The sequence below is a fragment of the Prenolepis imparis genome, unplaced genomic scaffold (assembly GCF_030444845.1).
Source record: "Prenolepis imparis isolate NDT839.2.m4 unplaced genomic scaffold, iyPreImpa1.0 SCAF_4, whole genome shotgun sequence".
In the NCBI taxonomy this organism is placed as follows: Eukaryota; Metazoa; Arthropoda; class Insecta; order Hymenoptera; family Formicidae; genus Prenolepis; species Prenolepis imparis.
In genome coordinates this window covers 17410022-17430172 of record NW_028141162.1, presented here as the reverse complement: position 1 = coordinate 17430172, position 20151 = coordinate 17410022, and the positions used below count along the sequence as shown (strand labels likewise).

The window sequence follows — 20151 nt, the reverse complement described above, 5'->3', positions numbered from 1 at the left end:
TGGTCATTATTAATTTTTAAATGAAACCATCATAATTTTTTTACATAAATCAATTTCTCGTAATATTTGGCGTAAAAAATTGTTAGAGTAAAATAGTATAAAAATGAATGATTTACAAGATATTTTATGTTTTATTCTGACACATTTGATTGATATTTTTACATTGATATATATATATATTACAATATTAGTACATTTTGTTAAAATTATTTCTCTGTAGAATATATAATTATAAATTATATAAGATATGTTATATAATGAACATAAATATTTATATAAAGTATGTTATAAATATGTTATACAAAATATGTTATGTTATATAAAATATAAATATATGTTACATAATAAAATACATAAAATATGTTATATAAAATATCTTACATAAAATATATAAAAAATAATGAATATCTAGATAAGAGGCATTTTTTAATGTGTAGTGATGCTTAATTAAAAAATAGTTAACAAAATATATGTTTGCAGATAATTTGATACAGTTATAAAATCATTTCACGCTATATATACATATTATATTTGTATATATATATTTAAATATATATAATTATAGATTATACAAAATATAAAATACATAAACAAATGATGGATATCTGTAGAATTATTATATAATTATAGGTTATACAAGATATGTTATATAAAATACATAAAAAATGACAGATATCTAGATAAAGACATTTATTAATATATGATGCTCAATTAGGAAATAATTTAAAGAATATAAATTTGCAGCTAATTTGATGCTAATTCGATGCTATTCGCGACTTTTGGCAATCTTTATATTCTTTACTATTATTATTATTTTTTATTATTATTATTTCTTATTATTATTATATTAAATCTATTTTTTTTTAATTTAACTTATAATTTATTTAGAATATCAGAGGGATAATTCTCTAAAAAGCCTGTTGTTGTTTTACCCATCTCCAATGACCTTAATCTTGGTATCGAGTGTTCGATAATAATTGCTGGATTGACTAATCTTTTTTAATTAATTATTCCGAAGATCGCAAAACAATACGGGATTTTCTATTCGATTTAACCCACTTAATCTGCACGCACGAGAGATCCTGCGATTATTACAGGATATCTTGTGTATTGTCAAAATCACGCTGAATAATCTTCAAAACGATATTTAACCATCACTAATTATTTAATAAACGTTATAGACAAAAAAAGATTTATATACATATTAAAAAATTTGAATGTATAATAGATTAACAATGAAAAAAATGTGGACTCAGTAAGCAAATACGCGCAATATGTCAATAGATTGGCAACAAAAATCGAGCAAAATCTCCTAGTTATTTAAATAGAATAGTAATTAATATTTTTTTTAATTAGAAAATTCTTAATATCTGATTTGATTTTAGTAAACATTGTTATATTAATATTATTTAAGTGCAATAAAAACTAAAAATTAAATATTACTTGTGCATAAGCAAAGATGAATAATTAATTGTATATATTTATATGTATTTATTCTATATGTACAGGGTATCCCATAGGAAATTACTGAAACTAATCAGCTGTCATTTTTTAATGCATGTTGTTATTGAGAAAACAAAAATTGTGTTGAAAATAGGAAAGTCTGCAGTTTTGACGGATATAAATAAAAGGTTTGTATATCAGTTTATTATAATGACGAAAAGTAATGAAAAAAGTGCTAATAATCACATAAACTGATAATGATAAATATTTTCGAAGTGCGCACATCTAAATTTGTACAAAATTCTATGCTTTTACGAAAATTCGTAAAAACTTTTTATAACATGTCATTTTTAATGTTATTGACGATCTTTTTAGAATAGAATTTTGTACAAATTTAGATGGTGCGCACTTCGAAAATATTTATCATTTGTTTATATGATTATATTAGCACTTTTTTCATTACTTTTCATCAATAAAATAAACTGGTATACAAACATTTTATTTATATCCATTAAAAACTGCAGACTTTCCTCTTTTCAACACAATTTTTGTTTTCTCAATAACTGCATGCATTAAAAAATGACAGCTGATTAGTTTCAGCAATTTTCTATGGGACACCCTGTATATGTTACTTTCCTCTCTTAAATACACCATGTAATGTAACATATATTACATCATAGTTATAGTCTACATTCTACATAATACACGCGATTGTTTCAATTTAATTAAATAAAAAGTTTTTAAATAAATTCTAGAAATTATTAAATTTTATTTATAAAACCCAAAATATAATTATTATAGATATATAATATAGAAATTAAATTTCTACTTTAGGCTTTAAATAAACAGCAAACGAATAATCCGTTAATTCTGCCGATATCAATCAGTTCAATATTCTAAATTTCTTGTTGGATTTATACAAAATATTAGAAAGTAAACAGAAACAATTATTATACGATTTAATTAGGAAGTAAATAGAAAACCTGTATAAGAGAAAAAAGTCGGACAATTATAATCACTTATTAACTTCTCTCACTTCCTTTCTCTTGAGATTTCACAAAATCCTGTTCCCGCATAAAACGGATTAAGTTTCCTTAAAAAGGACCATCGAGCAAACGTCGGAAACAAACCGGACAAAAGCGACCCTTCTGATTGTTGACCTGTTTTCAGGCCTGAAAGTTCGACCCAAATTCCATCAGGAAATATATAAAAAATAAAAATATAATGAATAAATATAATAAACTGCAAAATAAAATAAAATACATCTATTCCCAGGAAAAAATATTTATTCCCGTTTCCTACACTAAGAAAATTTTCTCTTAGAATTTATCCTGAAAATCATGGTAATCGTGGGAAAATATGGTGTGAAAAGAATTTTATGAGAATTTCTCTGATCATATAATATTTATTACAATGAAAATAATAATATCTATCACAATAAAATATAAAACACGTTTGATTAATTTTACTTTTAAACTGCATAGTAAAATTAATCAAACATATTTTATATTTCATTGTAATAGATATTATTATTTATATTGTGATAAATATTAATCAAAGAAATTCTCATAAAATTCTTTATTCCTTACTATATTGTCCCACGATTATCATGATTTTCAGAGTAAATTGTAACAGAAAATTCTCTCTGTGTGATTGGTCGATATTTTTTATTTCTTGTTTCTATTGCCTGTTACTTTGTAGCAAGGTCCTTTACGACCTTCCTACGGTATATCCCTACTTAATTGGAATGTAACAATACAATAGAAATATTCTCGTCTTCTGGGTTTCTTTTCTTTTGTATCCATACTCGTCACGTGACAACTGTATAGGGCCGTTTCAAACCGGGGTGCAATGCACCCCATCCCCTTTGGGGCGACCGATGATCGTCGACGTGCATTTACAAATAATCAACTAAAATAAAATTAAAAAAATTTTTTTTAATTTAAACGACCAAAACAACAAACTTAAAAAAAATCTAGAGATTAAGAATTAAAATATTCAAATTTTATAACTATTTCATTAATGTAATATATTAAATAATATATTTCTAAATTAATATGTTTTTAAACTATTGTATTAGTATATTAACGTTCAATGTTCCCTGTAATAAATAAAAAACAATTGAAATTTTATTCTACGCACATTTTATATTTGAGAAACACTTCTGTCAATTAAAAAAGGGCGGCGGTGAAACACTCTGCGCCCAGGCGCAATAAGCCCTTGAAACGGCCCTGTGTATATAGTAAGCAAAAGATCTTTAGAGGATCTTCTAAGGATTTCAGTACAGTCTATGGAAAACCTTTGTCGTGATGCACATGTGCTCTCTACAATCGGCATATAAGAACAGAGCACATAATAATAGTATTGCAGTAGACTGTGCTTCTAGAAGCAGAAAATTAATTATACGCGAATAGTTTGATGTGATCAACTTAATTTTTTTTTGTTTATATTTTACTATTTTTTTCCATTTTTCAAAATGGCTACGATAATGGACTTGCCTAATAAAGTGACAAACATTATTCTTAGCTACAGTGATATCACCATTGAGGATATCATTAATTTCAGATGCGTGTGCAAGCAATTCCGAGAGGCAGCCAAATATCATAAGCATGAAGAAATAAAGTTCGTTCAGAGGTAACTCTCTCTTTGCTTGTAAATATTTTGCAATTTTTTTTTCATTAATCTATCACGCGCAATATATCACTTCTGCAAAAATGGAGAATATGTTGTAAATAATATGTTATACTTTATCCTCGATTAATATTTTTTGATAGAAATTAGCTAACAACTGTTAAAAAATATTAATCAAGTTTAAATTACTATAACATATTATAAAATTAAAATGAATAAAAAATAGTAAAAATAAAATATAATATAAAACAAATAGATACAAAAATTCTAATGATCAATATAAAAACGAGTAGGAAAACGGACTATTGGAAATAACAAAAGACAAAACGCATAAAAAAGAAAGAGCGAGCAGTTATAAACATTTCCTTTAATTGTTCAATTTCAAATTCACTTTACTAATACAATTAAATTTAGTCAAATTAATTTTTTTTAATAATTAAAGAATATTTTCTACGCTTTGGATCTCATTAGCCTATTTTTTATCTATTTTTATAATATATACAAAAATAAAATATAACAAAATATAATATAAAATATATAAATTTAATATAACATATCAATATATATATATATATTATATATATATATTATAAAATTGTTCTCGTGATGTTGATTATAGCTGCCTTGATTTGCGTTGTAAACACGTTATATTTATAGCATCGAGAGGTTGTCATCGCGAGAGTTAACAGTTTGACAGTTAGTCCAAAATAAAATAAAATAAAATAATAATATATTTTAAATAATATGTTACACAATTTTTAAAACTCGGTTAATATTTTATTTGACAGTTATTAGCTGATAATCTCGATGCTACGACATATAATAGAAGCGCAAATATTTTGATCGAAAGATTCTTGTAGAAAATTCTATTTTTTCGTTCTCTGTTAAAGATTTAAATAATGAATTTTTATGCATTGCATAATTAATTCACATTATTTTATGCATGCATTGCAATCAACGCATAAAAAAATATATTTATTAATTATGCAATGCATAAAAATTTAATATTGAAATCTAAAACAGAAAGTAAAAACAAAAAAAATAGTATTTTCTACAAGAATCTTTTGATAATCGAGATAATCACAACATCGAGACTAATTACAATTTTATTGACGAAAACAATTATTAATATTTTTTGATAGAAATTAGATATTTTAAACTCGGTTAATATTTTTGACAGTTATCAGGTGATTTCTGTCAAAAAATATTATTCAAGAATAAAGTATTATAAGATATTATTTACAACATATTACTATTTTAATTTTTATAATATGTTATTACTTTGAAATTTAATTAGCAAATTAACGCTTTAATAATATTTTTTGACATATATCAATTAATTAAAGCGTCAATTTGCTAATTAAATTTTTAAATAATAATATATTTTAAAAATTAAAATAATAATATGTTATAAATAATATGTTATGGTACTTTAAACTCGATTTATATTTTTTGACAGTTATCAACTGATTCTGTCAAAAAATGTTATTTTTTTAATAACATCATTCTTTTTAATATAAAACCGAAGGATAGCGCGCATTTGTTCTTTGTGATTGTTGTTGTGTTGTTCTAATGTTTTAAAAATGAGCAAATTTGCATTTTTATTGCATTAATTTAATTACTTTATTTGACTATTTTATTATTTTTATTTTATTATTTTATTTTACTTACTCATTTTACTTATTTATTTTACTTTATTTTTACTTTTTAATTAATTTGGTAAACTACAAACATACTCTTTTATAAATAAAATTTAATAATAAAATAATGTTATAGTTATATAATAAGGTAACGTAAATACTGCTTTGTCCATTGTATTTATTATTGTATATTCTTAGTGTAGAATTTGAAATTCAAGAGATAATATATTTTATATTTTCTATCTAAAAATACAAAAATTGATATTATGACGAATATTTTGAAAATATTAAGCATTTCGAAAAATTTATTGATAATTCATTGTTGCAACAGCACTGTTTAATACAATTTTCAAAAGTTTAATAAAAAATTTTTTTGATCCAATTTTAGATGGTCATACGCGAAAAAAATGTTCGATAAGCTGTTTGGAGAAAATAAACAAAAAGAATCTAAAGAAAATGAACAGAAAGATAAAAAAGACTTAAATTTTATAAAAGCAGGCAAAGAGATAGCTATACAATTACCAAAATTAGTGTCTCAATTAATTGATAGACCTTATGAGCCGAGTCATAATATTAATCATCCTGATGATCAATATTACAGTAATTTGATTGATAATTATATACAATTGCCATACATATATGATATAAATGAATATTATTTCTTTCGTGAAATATATAACCCTGAAAATTTTATAATAAATTCTCTTGTTATTGACGAGCTTAAAAATTTGCTTGCACAATCTCCACGGTAAGATTCTCGCAACTAATATAAATTATAGTGATGAAAACTTTATAGAATTATGTATTACACAGTTAATATGTAATTTTTCAGAAGAACTGGGTTCGATCTAACCAAAAGACATTGCGATACAAAATTACTTCACTTTATGAGGCAATCTTTGGTGAAAAAGGAATGGATAAGCTATGAAAAACTGCCTTGGAAAGAACAGCTTTTTGAAAGGATTGCTACTATTATGGCGCAATGGATTCAACCCGAAAAGCATGTTTTTTATTCGTCCGTACAAGCATCATTAAATAGTATCGCACAAGGGGTATTAAATTGTCTTAAAGAAAAACATCCCGATCATTCGATATTCTGGACATCTGCTGAAACTTTTTCCTATTGGGAAAACAACAATTTCGACGAAAATTATTGGGACGAAACAGAAGGAACACAGATTATGGATACACTTCAGAAATATATATTAAACTTAAACTTTAAATCATGCGAATCAAATAATTTGGACAATAATTTGGAATACATGTGTATAGATTATGTGAGTTATTATATAAATATATTATAATTATGGCAAATTATAAACTGTGAGCATGCCTATATGTTTATTAGATCTTAAAAATATTTTCTATAATTAATTTCTATATTGTAATTTCTGATATAGGTCTTGAAAAATAAACATGGTTATGGAATAATTTTAGTAATAATATTTCACAGCGTGGCCAGGAGACTTGGTTTACGTTGCTTTATATTGCAACTGCCATGTCGGGGCGACATAAATAAATTTAATATATGTTGGAAATCGAATTAGTAAGTGTAATATTACATTTCGTCTTATTTATATTATATATATATATAAACCTTTCGGTATTATTCTTATCATATACACGCTTACATACATAATTTCTTATTGTTCACAGTAAGCCTTATTCACAGTGTGCCTTATTTTATCCAAAAAATGTGAGATATTTTGACGAAACTTTAAAAAAATCCGATAATTTGATTAAAAAACTGTCATATAACGTAACTGCTCGTGAGGTAGACAATTACTCATATATGATTTCTATTAATTTTAACGCACTAATTAATATGTTTGTAAAGATAAAAGCAAAGATATGAGTCAACGAAACATGCTTTATATATAGGCTTAAAGAATTATACAATCTATCGTTTTTTGTTTGTAGTTAAAGCTCTGTTCACGTTTAATATTTGCTCATGTTTAATCCTTCAGGTATGGACAACATTGATAGACATATTTAGTAGTGTGATATACCATAATAAGTTTTCTAGACTTAATCCGCATAACATTGGCTATAGATGGCCAATAAGAAGAGTATGTCCTATATATATATAGTTAGCAGTATATATGCTGCACATATATTAATGTATACTAATAATAGTAATTTTTCTTAGGTTTAATAGTAATAATAGTAATTTTTATGATAACACGTACCATTACATATAAATTATAATACTGTAATTTAATGTGCTATAAGAATCTATTGAGAAATTAATTGACAAGAAAAATTCTTTAAAATCTAATCTTACACTTTTCAGTTCCATCTTTGCTTCAAAAAAACAGAACAGTTAAATATAAGACCGATGAATGTAAAATTTGCGGCAGGAATGATCGTAGAACATAGCAATGAACGTAAAAATAGTTGTACCGGTGTGATTGTTGGATGGTGTCGACCAGGAGATAAATATATTAAATGTCGCTTCTTCACAGAGAGCTTGAGCTATGATAAATTACATCTTACAAATATAGACACACCTGCAATGCCGTTAATTCACTGTTGTAATGAAAGTTTTACAAAGCGACAAACAAATTACGTAATTCTTACCGAAAATAATGAAATGTGTTATGTGCCAGAAGGTATGAATATCATTAAGTCTTTATTTAAAATTATATTTGTTTATTCTACGAGCTAATCTTTCCGTACACAATATAAATTAATATTTTACTTTGTTCTATGTATTTCTTACTTTGTTATATATTAGTTATATATTTGCATTTTATTTTGTTTTCCTTTTTAATTTAGTTTTTTTCATTTATTTTATTTTTATTTTATTATTATTATTTCAGACACTATATCTTTAACAACGCCCAAATGGATCAATAATAGCGAAATAGGTCGGTATTTTTGTAAATTTGAAGGCACGCATTACGTACCAAATAATATACTGACAAGGGTTTACCCTTATGATGCTGCTGTAACTGCCAACAATATCTAAAAATTAATAATATAACAATATTAATGAAGAAACTAATAAGCCAACTATACGAGTAAACAATTATAGGTTGTTTTATGTATTTGAATTTATTATTAATTTTAATCATGTGCAAATAATACGTTTTGACTATACTCAGTCTTCTTCAGTAATTCAAACAACGCAAAACTATATAATATTAAATACTATTAATTATAAGTTAACATAATTAAATTATAGCGGTCCAACGGTCGGATAACTATATATCGAGTGTATATGTGTGTGCATGTGTGTATATTTGTGTATTTGTGTATGTGTTAAAAAATGACAGCTGATTAGTTTCAGCAATTTTCTATGGGACACCCTGTATATGTTACTTTCCTCTCTTAAATACACCATGTAATGTAACATATATTACATCATAGTTATATGTTATATAACTATGATGTAATATATGTTACATTACATGGTGTATTTAAGAGAGATACCAGTTTATTATATTGATGAAAAGTAATGAAAAAAGTGCTAATAATCATATAAACTAATGATAAAGTTCTCAAAGTGCGCACCATTTAAATTTGTACAAAATTCTATTGCCTATGATACGTGTATTATCGAAATTTGAGTCTGGAACAAAAATGGCTCATAGGATTGACTTGTGACAATGGTAATTTTATATAACATATATTACATCATAGATATATATATCTTACAGTCTACATAACACACGTGATTGGTTCAACTTAATTAAATAAAAAGTTTTAAAATAAATTCTAGAAATTATTAAATTTTATGTATGTATGTATGTATGTATGTATCTTTATTCGGCGTCCCCTAAGGGTCTGCCTAGGAGCTTTAGGGTAGCTCCAACCCATTACAATCTCCTTTCTTCCTTCCTCCTAAACAATTTCCTTCATTACAAAATACCATCCATATTTTAACTATCTCACACTCGTTCCTCCCTTCTTCGTTCTCTTCCTTCTCCCTTGTCTCCTATTCCTCCTTTTCAACTTCCCATCTCTTTTTGTCCTTTCACCCTCGGCCTGTCTTGTCTCCTCTCCTGCGTCCCTTCCTCTCCCTCCTTCCATTGCATCTCTCATCTAAACAGAAACTTCTTCGGACAAACACACACATAAATACATCATTCCCCTGTATCCTGGCCTTAGGCGACCTTACAATCATTCTACTCCACTTTTCCCTACCCCCCTTTCCCGTCTTCCTTCCCTTTCCCCCCTTCATTTTCCCATGCCCTCTTACCCTTAAAACCTCCCCCCTTTCACCTCTTCTCCCTTTTAACCTTCTGCTTCCTCCGATTCCGCTCTTACGCCTCTACCTCCGTTTTGTCCTCTCCGTGTCCCGTCTCCTTCCCTTCCTTCTCACATTTTCCTCTTTCCTCCCTTTTGTACCAGCCACCCCTTCCATTATCCCATAACCATTCCCTCCCCTCTATCCAAACCCTTCTGTTCGTCGCTACCACGCTTCTCTCTTTTGCCCTCTCCTTTCTTGCCTTCTCCACTATCCTCCACCTTTCCCTCCTCTCCTCCATCGTTAAATCTTCATCTATCCCTACTCCCCATTTTCTTCTAATTTCCCACCCTTTCTCTATCAGCTCTTTTTTATCCTCCTCTTCCCCCATCACCACTATCAACACCCAAGAACCTGCTTCCCCTTCTCTTTCCTTCACCCCTTTTATCTCAAACTCCCTCCCTAACACTCTATCCACTATTCCCTCCATAAACCTTTTCCTTTCTAACCTCCCATCTCCCTCTATTCCCCTCCATATTACATTCTTCCTTCTTCTCCTTCTTCTCTCCTGTTCTTCCTTCTTCTCTCTCTCCCTCCTCTCTCGTTCCCTTCTCTCCTTCTCTTTTCTCACTTTCTCTTCTCTCTTTTCTAACCTCCTCCACACTTCTTTTCTTTCCTTCTCTCCTTCCTTGTCCTCTATCCTTCTTTGTTCTTCTGTTCCCACCTTTGCTAACTCTTCTTTCTTTTCTTCTCTTTTCTTCTTTCCTCCTTCCTCTTCCCTCTCTTCGCCTTCCTTTCCTAACCTTCCTACCTCTTCTCCGTTTCCCTCCACCCTGTCTTCTCTTCACTTTCTTTTTCTCTTCCTTTCTCCCCATAGTCTTCTCCTTCTCTACTGTCCCTTCTCTCTTCTTCTCTCACCTTCCATCATTCTTCTTCACTATCCTCCGACTCTCCACTACTCACGGTCCCCCTCTTTCCACTCCTTCTCCTTTCTTCCCTCTTCTTTCTTCACGCTGATCTCCTGCAGATTTTTGGTCTCTCTCCTTTCTACCTATTAAATTTTATTTATAAAACCCAAAATATAATTATTATAGATATAATAAAATAGAAATTAAATTTCTACTTTAAGCTTTAAATAAACAGCTAACGAATAATCCGCTAATTCTGTCGATATCAATCAGTTCAAAATTCAAAATTTCTTGTTGGATTTATGCCAAATATTAGAAAGTAAACAGAAACAATTATTATAGGATTTAATTAGGAAGTAAATAGAAAACTTGTATAAGAGAAAAAAGTCAATTATCAATTATAATCACTTATTAACTCCTCTCACTTCCTTTCTCTTGAGATTTCACAAAATTCGGTTTCCACGTAAAAGGGATTAAGTTTCCTTAAAAAGGACCACCGAGCGAACGTCGGAAACAAACCAGACAAAAGCGACCCTTCTGATTGTTGTCCTGTTTTCAGGCCTGAGAGTTCGACTCAAATTCCATCAGGAAATAAAAAATAAAAATATAATGAATAAATATAATATAAACTACAAAATAAAATATAATAAATAAATAAAATAAAAAACATCTATTCCCAAGAAAAAATATTTATTCCCTTTTTTTATACTGAGAAAATTTTCTCTTAGAATTTATCCTGAAAATCATGGTAATCGTGGGAAAATATGGTGTGGAAAGAATTTTATGAGAATTTCTCTGATCATATAATATTTATTACAATGAAAATAATAATATCTATCACAATAAAATATAAAACACGTTTGATTAATTTTACTTTTAAACTGCATAGTAAAATTAATCAAACATATTTTATATTTCATTGTAATAGATATTATTATTTTTATTGTGATAAATATTAATCAAAAAAAATTCTTATTCTTTAAGAGAAAATTCTCTCTGTGTGATTGATGGATATTTGTTATTTCCTGTTTCTATGGCCTGTTATTTTGAGCAAGGTCCTTTACGACATTTTTACGATCTCCCCCTCCACAGATCTGGATGTATAACAATACAATAGAAATATCCTAGTTTTCTGAGTTTCTTTTCTTTTGTTCCCATACTCGTCATGTGACAACAACTGTATAGTGGAGGAAAGATCTTTTTGGTCTACAGGTTTTAAGAATTTCTGGCTGGACAGAGTTTGGAAAACGTTTGTGCATAAAGCACATGTTATTTTTGTGCTCTCTGCAATCGGCATATAAGAACAGAGCACATAATAATAGTATTGCAGTAGATTGTGTTTCTAGAAACAGAAAATTAATTATACGCGAATAGTTTGATGTGATCGACTTAATTTAATTTTTTTTTACATTTGACTTTTTTTCCATTTTTAAAAATGACTACGATAATGGACTTGCCTAACGAAATGATAAACATTATTCTTAGCTACAGTGATATCACCATTGAGGACATCATTAATTTCAGATGCGTGTGCAAGCAATTCCGAGAGGCAGCCAAATATCATAAGCATGAAGAAATAAAGTTCGCTCAGAGGTAACTCTCTCTTTGCTTGTAAATATTTTGCAATTTTTTTTTCATTAATCCATCACGCGCAATATATCACTTCTGCAAAAATGGATAATATGTTGTAAATAATATGTTATCATACTTTATCCTCGATTAATGTTTTTTGATAGAAATTAGCTGATAACTGTCAAAAAATATTAATTGAGTTTAAAGTACTATAACATATTATAAAATTAAAATAAATAAAAAATATTAAAAATAAAATATAATATAAAACAAATAGATACAAAAATTCTAATGATCAATATAAAAACGAGTAGAAAAACGGACTAAAAGAAATAAAAAAGACAAAACGCATAAAAAAGAAAGAGCGAGCAGTTATAAACACTTTCTTTAATTGTTCAATTTCAAATTCACTTTAACTAATAGAATTAAATTTAGTCAAATTAATTCTTTTTAATAATTAAAGATTATTTTTTAAGTAACTCCAACGTAACGTTTTTACGCTCTGGATCTCATTAGTTTATTTTTTATCTATTTTTATAATATATACAAAAATAAAATATAACAAAATATAATATAAAATATATAAATTTAATATGACATATAAATATATATATATATATATATATATAAATTATATATATATATATATTATAAAATTGTTTTCGTGATGTTGATTAGCTGCCTTGATTTGCGTTGTACATACGTTATATTCATAGCATCGAGAGGTTGTCATCGCGAGAGTTAGCAGTTTGACAGTTAGTCCAAAATAAAATAAAATAAAATAATAATATATTTTAAATAATATGTTACACAATATTTAAAACTCGGTTAATATTTTATTTGACGCAGTTATTAGCTGATAATCTCGATGCTACGAATATAACGCACAAGGCGAATTAAGACAGCCAATCACTATTGCGGAAAAGAGACAACAATACTTCGAGACTTTCGAAAATCAACTTAACATGCCTTTTTTTAGAAACCTTTTAAACAAACTATCAATAAAGTGAGGAGAGCGCGAAGAAAATTTAAAAAAAGATACGAGAAGAAAGACAATGCTCGAAACTACATGTTATAATCGCGTATGTGAGTAAATTTGAATGAAATACATTTGTATAAGAAAATGGAGTTACATACATATATCGCGATAAGAAAGTCGGCGACTCGGACATGTAATATGTTACCACAATCGGTCGAGCGGTGTTCGCTCGAGCATGCTTTTTGAAAATAAAGCGAGAAAGAGATGCAAAGAGGAGAAATAAAGAGAAGAATATATAGAAAAGGCTTTCTACTCATATCTTTTTTTTTTTTTTTTTTCTTCGCGTCCTCGCTTTATCTCTACTGTTTTTTGAAAGGCACGCTTGAATGAGCATTGTTCGGCTTTACATACACACACACATTTATTTCATTCTTTAGTTACGCACGCGATTATAATGTGTAATTCCGAACATTTTCTACGAGTGTGTGAATTTAAAAGAAAATAAGAAAAATAAATGTGTATTCATCATTTAAGTCCTTTTTGAATTTTCAACAATGAAATAGCGTTATAATTTGACATATAATAATATTAATCCGCGCGCTGATAAGTTTAATTAATTTTTCATTATTTATTGCGAAGATCGCAAAACAATATAGAGCTCTTTCTCACTCGGTTTATCTCATTCCACCTCTGTACAATGAGTGAGCGATTATTACCATATATCTTGTATATATACATAATTTCTATATAAATTATTTATTTTTATTAAATACTAAGAACAAAACAAACGTGCGCGATTCTTCGATTTTATATAAAAAAATACGATATTCTTATATAAAGTATGTCTAAACTATTTTTGTCAAAAGTATTAATAAAATGTTAATTTGCTAATTAAATTTTAAAATAATAATAGGTTATAAAAATTAAAGTAGCAATATATTGTAAATAATATCTTATCTGCGATTAATATTTTATAAGAATATCAGAAATCAGCTAATAACTGTCAAAAATATTAATCGAGTGGTTTAAGGAATTATAACATATTTTATTTAAAACATATTATTAATTTAATTTTTACAACATATATTTTTATTTTAAAAATAAATTAGCAAATAAATTCTTTAATTAGCTAATTTCTGTCAAAAAATGTTACTAAAGCGATAATTTGCTAATTAAATTTCAAAGTAATAATATGTTATAAAAATTACAATAGTAACATGTAAATAATATGTTATAATACTTTATCCTTGATTAATATTTTTTGATAGAAATCACCTGATAACTGTCAAAGATATTAACCGAGATTAAAGTAACTAAATTCTATCAAAAAATATTAATAAAAATCTTTTCGTCAAAAAGTCATAATTAATCTCGATGTTGTTAGATAATCACAATTATCTCGATATTCAAAAGATTCTTATAGAAAATTCTATTTTTTTGTTCGCACTTTTTGTCTTAGATTTAAATACTGAATTTTTATGCATTGCATAATTAATTAATATATATTTTTTTATGCACTGATTGCAATGCATGCATAAAAATATGTGAAATAATTATGCACAATGCATAAAAATTTATTATTTAAATCTTTAACAGAGAACACAAAAATAGAATTTTCTACAAAAATCTTTGTATCAAAATATCTGCGCTTCTATTAGAATCGCGCGTTTCTACACATCTCGCTCGAGATTGACCGCAAGACTCTGAGTAGCGGTATCGCCAAACGCATCCCACACGTCCGCCATGCTGCGCGTATCGCGCGAGACTGATTCTCGATTCTCGCGAGACATTGCGATTGCGAGATTTACCGTCAGTCTCGCGCGGGGCGCGCAGCATGGCGGACGTGTGGGCTGCGTTTGGCAGTACCGCTGCTCAGAGTCAGAGTCTTGCGGTCAGTTTTGTACAGACGCACGAATCTATTAAAAGCGCAAATATTTTGATCGAAAGATTCTTGTAGAAAATTCTATTTTTTCGTTCTCTGTTAAAGATTTAAATATGGAATTTTTATGCATTGCATAATTAATTCACATATTTTTATGCTTGCATGGCAATCAATGCATAAAAAAATATATTAATTAATTATGCAATGCATAAAAATTTAATATTGAAATCTAAAACAGAAAGTGCAAACAAAAAAATAGTATTTTCTACAAGAATCTTTTGATAATCGAGATAATCACAACATCGAAACTAATTCGATTTTATTGACGAAATCATATATTAATATTTTTTGATAGAAATTAGCTACTTTAAACTCCGTTAGTATTTTTGACCAGTTATCAGGTGATTTCTGTCAAAAAATATTATTCAAGAATAAAGTATTATAAGATATTATTTACAACATATTACTATTTTAATTTTTATAATATGTTATTACTTTGAAATTTAATTAGCAAATTAATGATTTAATAATATTTTTTGACATATATCAGCTAATTAAAGCGTTAATTTGCTAATTAAATTTTTAAATAATAATATATTTTAAAAATTAAAATAATAATATGTTATAAATAATATGTTATGGTACTTTAAACTCGATTAACATTTTTTGACAGTTATCAACTGATTCTGTCAAAAAATGTTATTTTTTTAATAACATCATTCTTTTTAATATAAAACCGAAGGATAGCGCGCATTTGTTCTTTGTGATTGTTGTTGTGTTGTTCTAATGTTTTAAAAATGAGCAAATTTGCATTTTTATTGCATTAATTTAATTACTTTATTTGACTATTTTATTATTTTTATTTTATTATTTTATTTTACTTACTCATTTTACTTATTTATTTTACTTTACTTTTACTTTTAATTAATTTGGTAAACCACAAACATACTCTTTTATAAATAAAATCTAATAATAAAATAATGTTATAGTTATATAATAAGGTAACGTAAATACTGCTTTGTCCATTGTATTTACTATTGTATATTCTTAGTGTAGAATTAAAAATTTAAGAGATAATATATTTTATATTTTCTATCTAAAAATATAAAAATTGATATTATGACGAATATTTTGAAAATATTAAGCATTTCGAAAAATTTATTGGTAATTCATTGTTGCAACAGCACTGTTTAATACAATTTTCAAAAGTTTAATAAAAAATTTTTTGATCCAATTTTAGATGGTCATCTGCGAAAAAATTTTACGACAAGCAGTTTAAAGAAAATAAACAAAAAGTATCTGAAGAAAACGAACAGAAAGATAAAAAAGACTTAAATTTTATAAAAACAGGCAAACTATATGCGGTACAATTACCAAAATTAGTGTCTCAATTAATTGATAGACCTTATGAGCCGAGTCATAATATTAATCATCCTGATGATCAATATTACAGTAATTTAATTGATAATTATATACAATTGCCATCCATATATGATATAAATGATAATTTATTCTTTCATCAAATAAATAAATCTGAAAATATTATAATAAATTTATTTCTTATTGACGAGCTTAGAAACTTGCTTGCACAAATTCCACGGTAAGATTCTCGCAACTAATATAAATTATAGTGATAAAAACTTCATAGAATTATGTACTTATTACACAGTTAATATGTAATTTTTCAGAATAAATCAGTTCGATCTATACGAGAGACATTGCATTACAAAATTACTTTACTTTATAAGGAAATCTTTGGTGAGAAGGAAATGGATAAGCTATGAAAAACTGCCTTGTGAAGAACAGCTTTTTGAAAGGATTGCTACTATTATGGCGCAATGGATTCAACCCGAAAAGAATGTTTTTTACTCGTCCGTACAAGCGTCATTAAATAATATCGCACAAGGGGTATTAAATTGTCTTAAAAAAAAACATCCCGATCATTCGATATTCTCGACATCTGCTGAAACTTTTTCCTATTGGGAAAACAACAATTTCGATGAAAATTATTGGGACGAAACAGAAGGAACACAGATTATGGATATACTTCAGAAATATATATTAAACTTAAACTTTAAATCATGCGAATCAAATAATTTGGACAATAATTTGGAATACATGTGTATAGATTATGTGAGTTATTATATAAATATATTATAATTATGGCAAATTATAAACTGTGAGCATGCCTATATGTTTATTAGATCTTAAAAATATTTTCTATAATTAATTTCTATATTGTAATTTCTGATATAGGTCTTGAAAAATAAATATGGTTATGGAATAATTTTAGTAATAATATTTCACAGCGTGGCCAGGAGACTTGGTTTACGTTGCGTTATATTGCAATGTCGGGGCAACATAAATAAATTTAATATATGTTGGAAATCGAATTAGTAAGTGTAATATTACATTTGGTCTTATTTATATATATATATATATATATATATATATATATATATAAACCTTTCGGTATTATTCTTATCATATACACGCTTAAATACATAATTTCTTATTGTTCACAGTGACTTTCGTTCACAAAATATGAGATGTTTTGACGAAACTTTTAAAAGATTGGATATATTGATTAAAATACCTAAATTAACTCTAATAAAATTAAATAACAAAGGGTCAATTTACTCTAACGATATAGTAACTGCCAATCAGGTAGGCAATTACTCATATATGATTTCTATTAATTTTAACGCACTAATTAATATGCTTGTAAGGATAAAGGGAACGATATGAGTCAACGAAACATGCTCTATATGTATATAGGCTTAAAGAATTATACAATCTATCGTTTTTGTTTGTAGTTAAAGCTTTGTTCACGTTTAATATTTGCTCATGTTTAATCCTTTTTTTCAGATATGGACAACATTGATAGACATATTTTGTAGTGTGATATACTATAATAAGCTTTCTAGACTTAATCCGCATAACATTGGCTATAGATGGCCAATAAGAAGAGTATGTACTATATATATAGTTAGCAGTATATATGCTGCATATTAATATATAATAATAATAGTAATTTCTCTTAAGTTTAATAGTAATAATAGTAATTTCTATGATAACATGTACAATTACATAAAAATTATAATACTGTAATTTAATGTGCTATAAGAATCTATTGAGAAATTAATTGACAAGAAAAATTATTTAAAATCTAATCTTACACTTTCCAGGTCCATCTTTGCTTCAAAAAAACAGAACAGTTAAATATAAGACCGAAGAATGTAAAATTTGCGGTAGGAATGATCGTAGAACATAGCGATGAACGTAAAAATAGTTGTACCGGTGTGATTGTTGGATGGTGTCGACCAGGAGATAAATATATTAAATGTCGCTTCTTCACAGAGAGCTTGAGCTATGATAAATTACATCTTACACATATAGACACATGTGCAATGCCGTTAATTCACTGTTGTAATGAAAGTTTTACAAAGCGACAAACAAATTACATAATTCTTGTTGAAAATAATGCAATGTGTTATGTGCCAGAAGGTATGAATATCATTAAGTCTTTATTTAAAATTATATTTGTTTATTCTGCGAGCTCATCTTTCCGTACACAATATAAATTAATATTTTACTTTGTTCTATATATTTCTTACTTTGTTATATATTAGTTATATATTTGCATTTTATTTTGTTTTTCTTTTTAATATAGTTTTTTTCATTTATTTTATTTTTATTTTATTATCTTATTTTATTTTATATTTCGTTTATTTTAGTTATTATAAATAAATTAATTTTTTATTTGCATTTTTATTTCAGACACTATATCTTTAACAACGCCCAAATGGATCAATAATAGCGAAATAGGTCGCTATTTTTCTAACTTTGATGGCACGCATTACGAACCAAATAAAACACTGGCAAGGGTTTACCCTCATGATGCTGCTGTAACCGCCAACAATATCTAAAAATTAATAATATAAATTTTATTATGTACTCCCCATTGTGCATACGTAAATATATGTGTGTACATGTGTATATTTGTGTATGTGCGTTTGTGCAAGCTTCTCAAAAAATTGCAACGCAAAATAAATAGAATTTTTTTTAAATTACATTTTGCAAATATGTACGATTATTATTAATTTTACAGTTACATTGTGCTGTTATAATAATCAGTTTGACATACTTAAGACATTGTATAAATTTGTATTTTTAAGATAAAAGTTTAATAAAAAATGCGTATTTTTCTTCAGGAATCCATATGTTTATATGTATTTTTAATTTCAAAAATTTTTATAATTAAAATAAAAAGAAATTTACAACCCAATAAATCTGACGCTTTTCTTTCACGAGAAGAACCATCAAAATTGTCGATTTGTCAAATCAATTTATGCGTGTGTGCAATCAACAGATTTTCATGAGACATCTGAAATACGACTTTATCGTGATAGCCAACTATATTGACTAAAATGTGTTCCATTTCTTCGCTAAACATTTTTCATTCTGTTCACACGTCTTCTCTTAATTATTATTCCCGATTGATATCGCTTATTTCGCTTAATCTGGATAATTTAATCTTGAGTATAGATTACGATATAATTAAAAAATTTATCGATGTCAATCGCCTTCAAAGTTACGAATTTTTTTTTTGCAACGATGGAAATATATTTGGTAAAAAAGAAATTTCAATAAGATAATTAAGATTCTATCAAGGATTCTCTCCAAAAAAAATCGTAATAAAGAGTGACTAAATCAATAAGGTATGTATTTTCTCAGTTCTGTAATAATACTGCATTAATTTGTAAATTTATTTCTATTTTCTTTCATCGTTCAGGAAGAATAATTATCTGTTCTAGATGCAAAAATATAATAAAATGTAGTTAATACCATGAGTTAAATAAGTTTTATAGTTATCTGTTGATTTAGTTGTAAATTATCTAAAT

At 26.9% G+C, this 20151-nt stretch overlaps 3 protein-coding genes across 3 annotated transcripts; all 3 read left to right on the top strand.

Moving 5' to 3' along the window:
• Window positions 1-3919: 3919 nt before the first annotated feature.
• On the top strand, window positions 3920-7804 carry LOC145935210 (uncharacterized). Its single transcript, XM_083036331.1, has 6 exons — window positions 3920-4077; window positions 6103-6462; window positions 6547-6991; window positions 7115-7260; window positions 7371-7488; window positions 7682-7804. The coding sequence occupies exons 1-6, from the start codon at window positions 3920-3922 to the stop codon at window positions 7802-7804; spliced, it is 1350 nt and encodes a 449-aa protein (XP_082892457.1).
• A 209-nt stretch (window positions 7805-8013) lies between these two features.
• Window positions 8014-8724, top strand: LOC145934740 (F-box only protein 21-like). The gene is made up of 2 exons (XM_083035460.1): window positions 8014-8326; window positions 8537-8724. The coding sequence occupies exons 1-2, from the start codon at window positions 8053-8055 to the stop codon at window positions 8683-8685; spliced, it is 423 nt and encodes a 140-aa protein (XP_082891586.1). The 5' UTR covers window positions 8014-8052; the 3' UTR covers window positions 8686-8724.
• A 9730-nt stretch (window positions 8725-18454) lies between these two features.
• LOC145935423 (uncharacterized) lies at window positions 18455-19322 on the top strand. Its single transcript, XM_083036760.1, has 2 exons — window positions 18455-18754; window positions 19028-19322. Exons 1-2 carry the CDS (start codon window positions 18505-18507, stop codon window positions 19174-19176), a joined length of 399 nt encoding a protein of 132 aa, XP_082892886.1. The 5' UTR covers window positions 18455-18504; the 3' UTR covers window positions 19177-19322.
• The last annotated feature ends 829 nt before the right edge of the window (window positions 19323-20151 follow it).

Coding starts and splice junctions, on each gene's coding strand:
- LOC145934740 (XM_083035460.1), top strand. CDS start 8,053: ATGAATGTAAAATTTGCGGCAGGAATGATCGTAGAACATAGCAATGAA. Junction 8,327..8,536: donor AATGTGTTATGTGCCAGAAG/GTATGAATATCA, acceptor TTATTATTTCAG/ACACTATATCTTTAACAACG.
- LOC145935210 (XM_083036331.1), top strand. CDS start 3,920: ATGGCTACGATAATGGACTTGCCTAATAAAGTGACAAACATTATTCTT. Junction 4,078..6,102: donor GAAATAAAGTTCGTTCAGAG/GTAACTCTCTCT, acceptor ATCCAATTTTAG/ATGGTCATACGCGAAAAAAA. Junction 7,261..7,370: donor ATATGTTGGAAATCGAATTA/GTAAGTGTAATA, acceptor TATTGTTCACAG/TAAGCCTTATTCACAGTGTG.
- LOC145935423 (XM_083036760.1), top strand. CDS start 18,505: ATGATCGTAGAACATAGCGATGAACGTAAAAATAGTTGTACCGGTGTG. Junction 18,755..19,027: donor AATGTGTTATGTGCCAGAAG/GTATGAATATCA, acceptor TTTTTATTTCAG/ACACTATATCTTTAACAACG.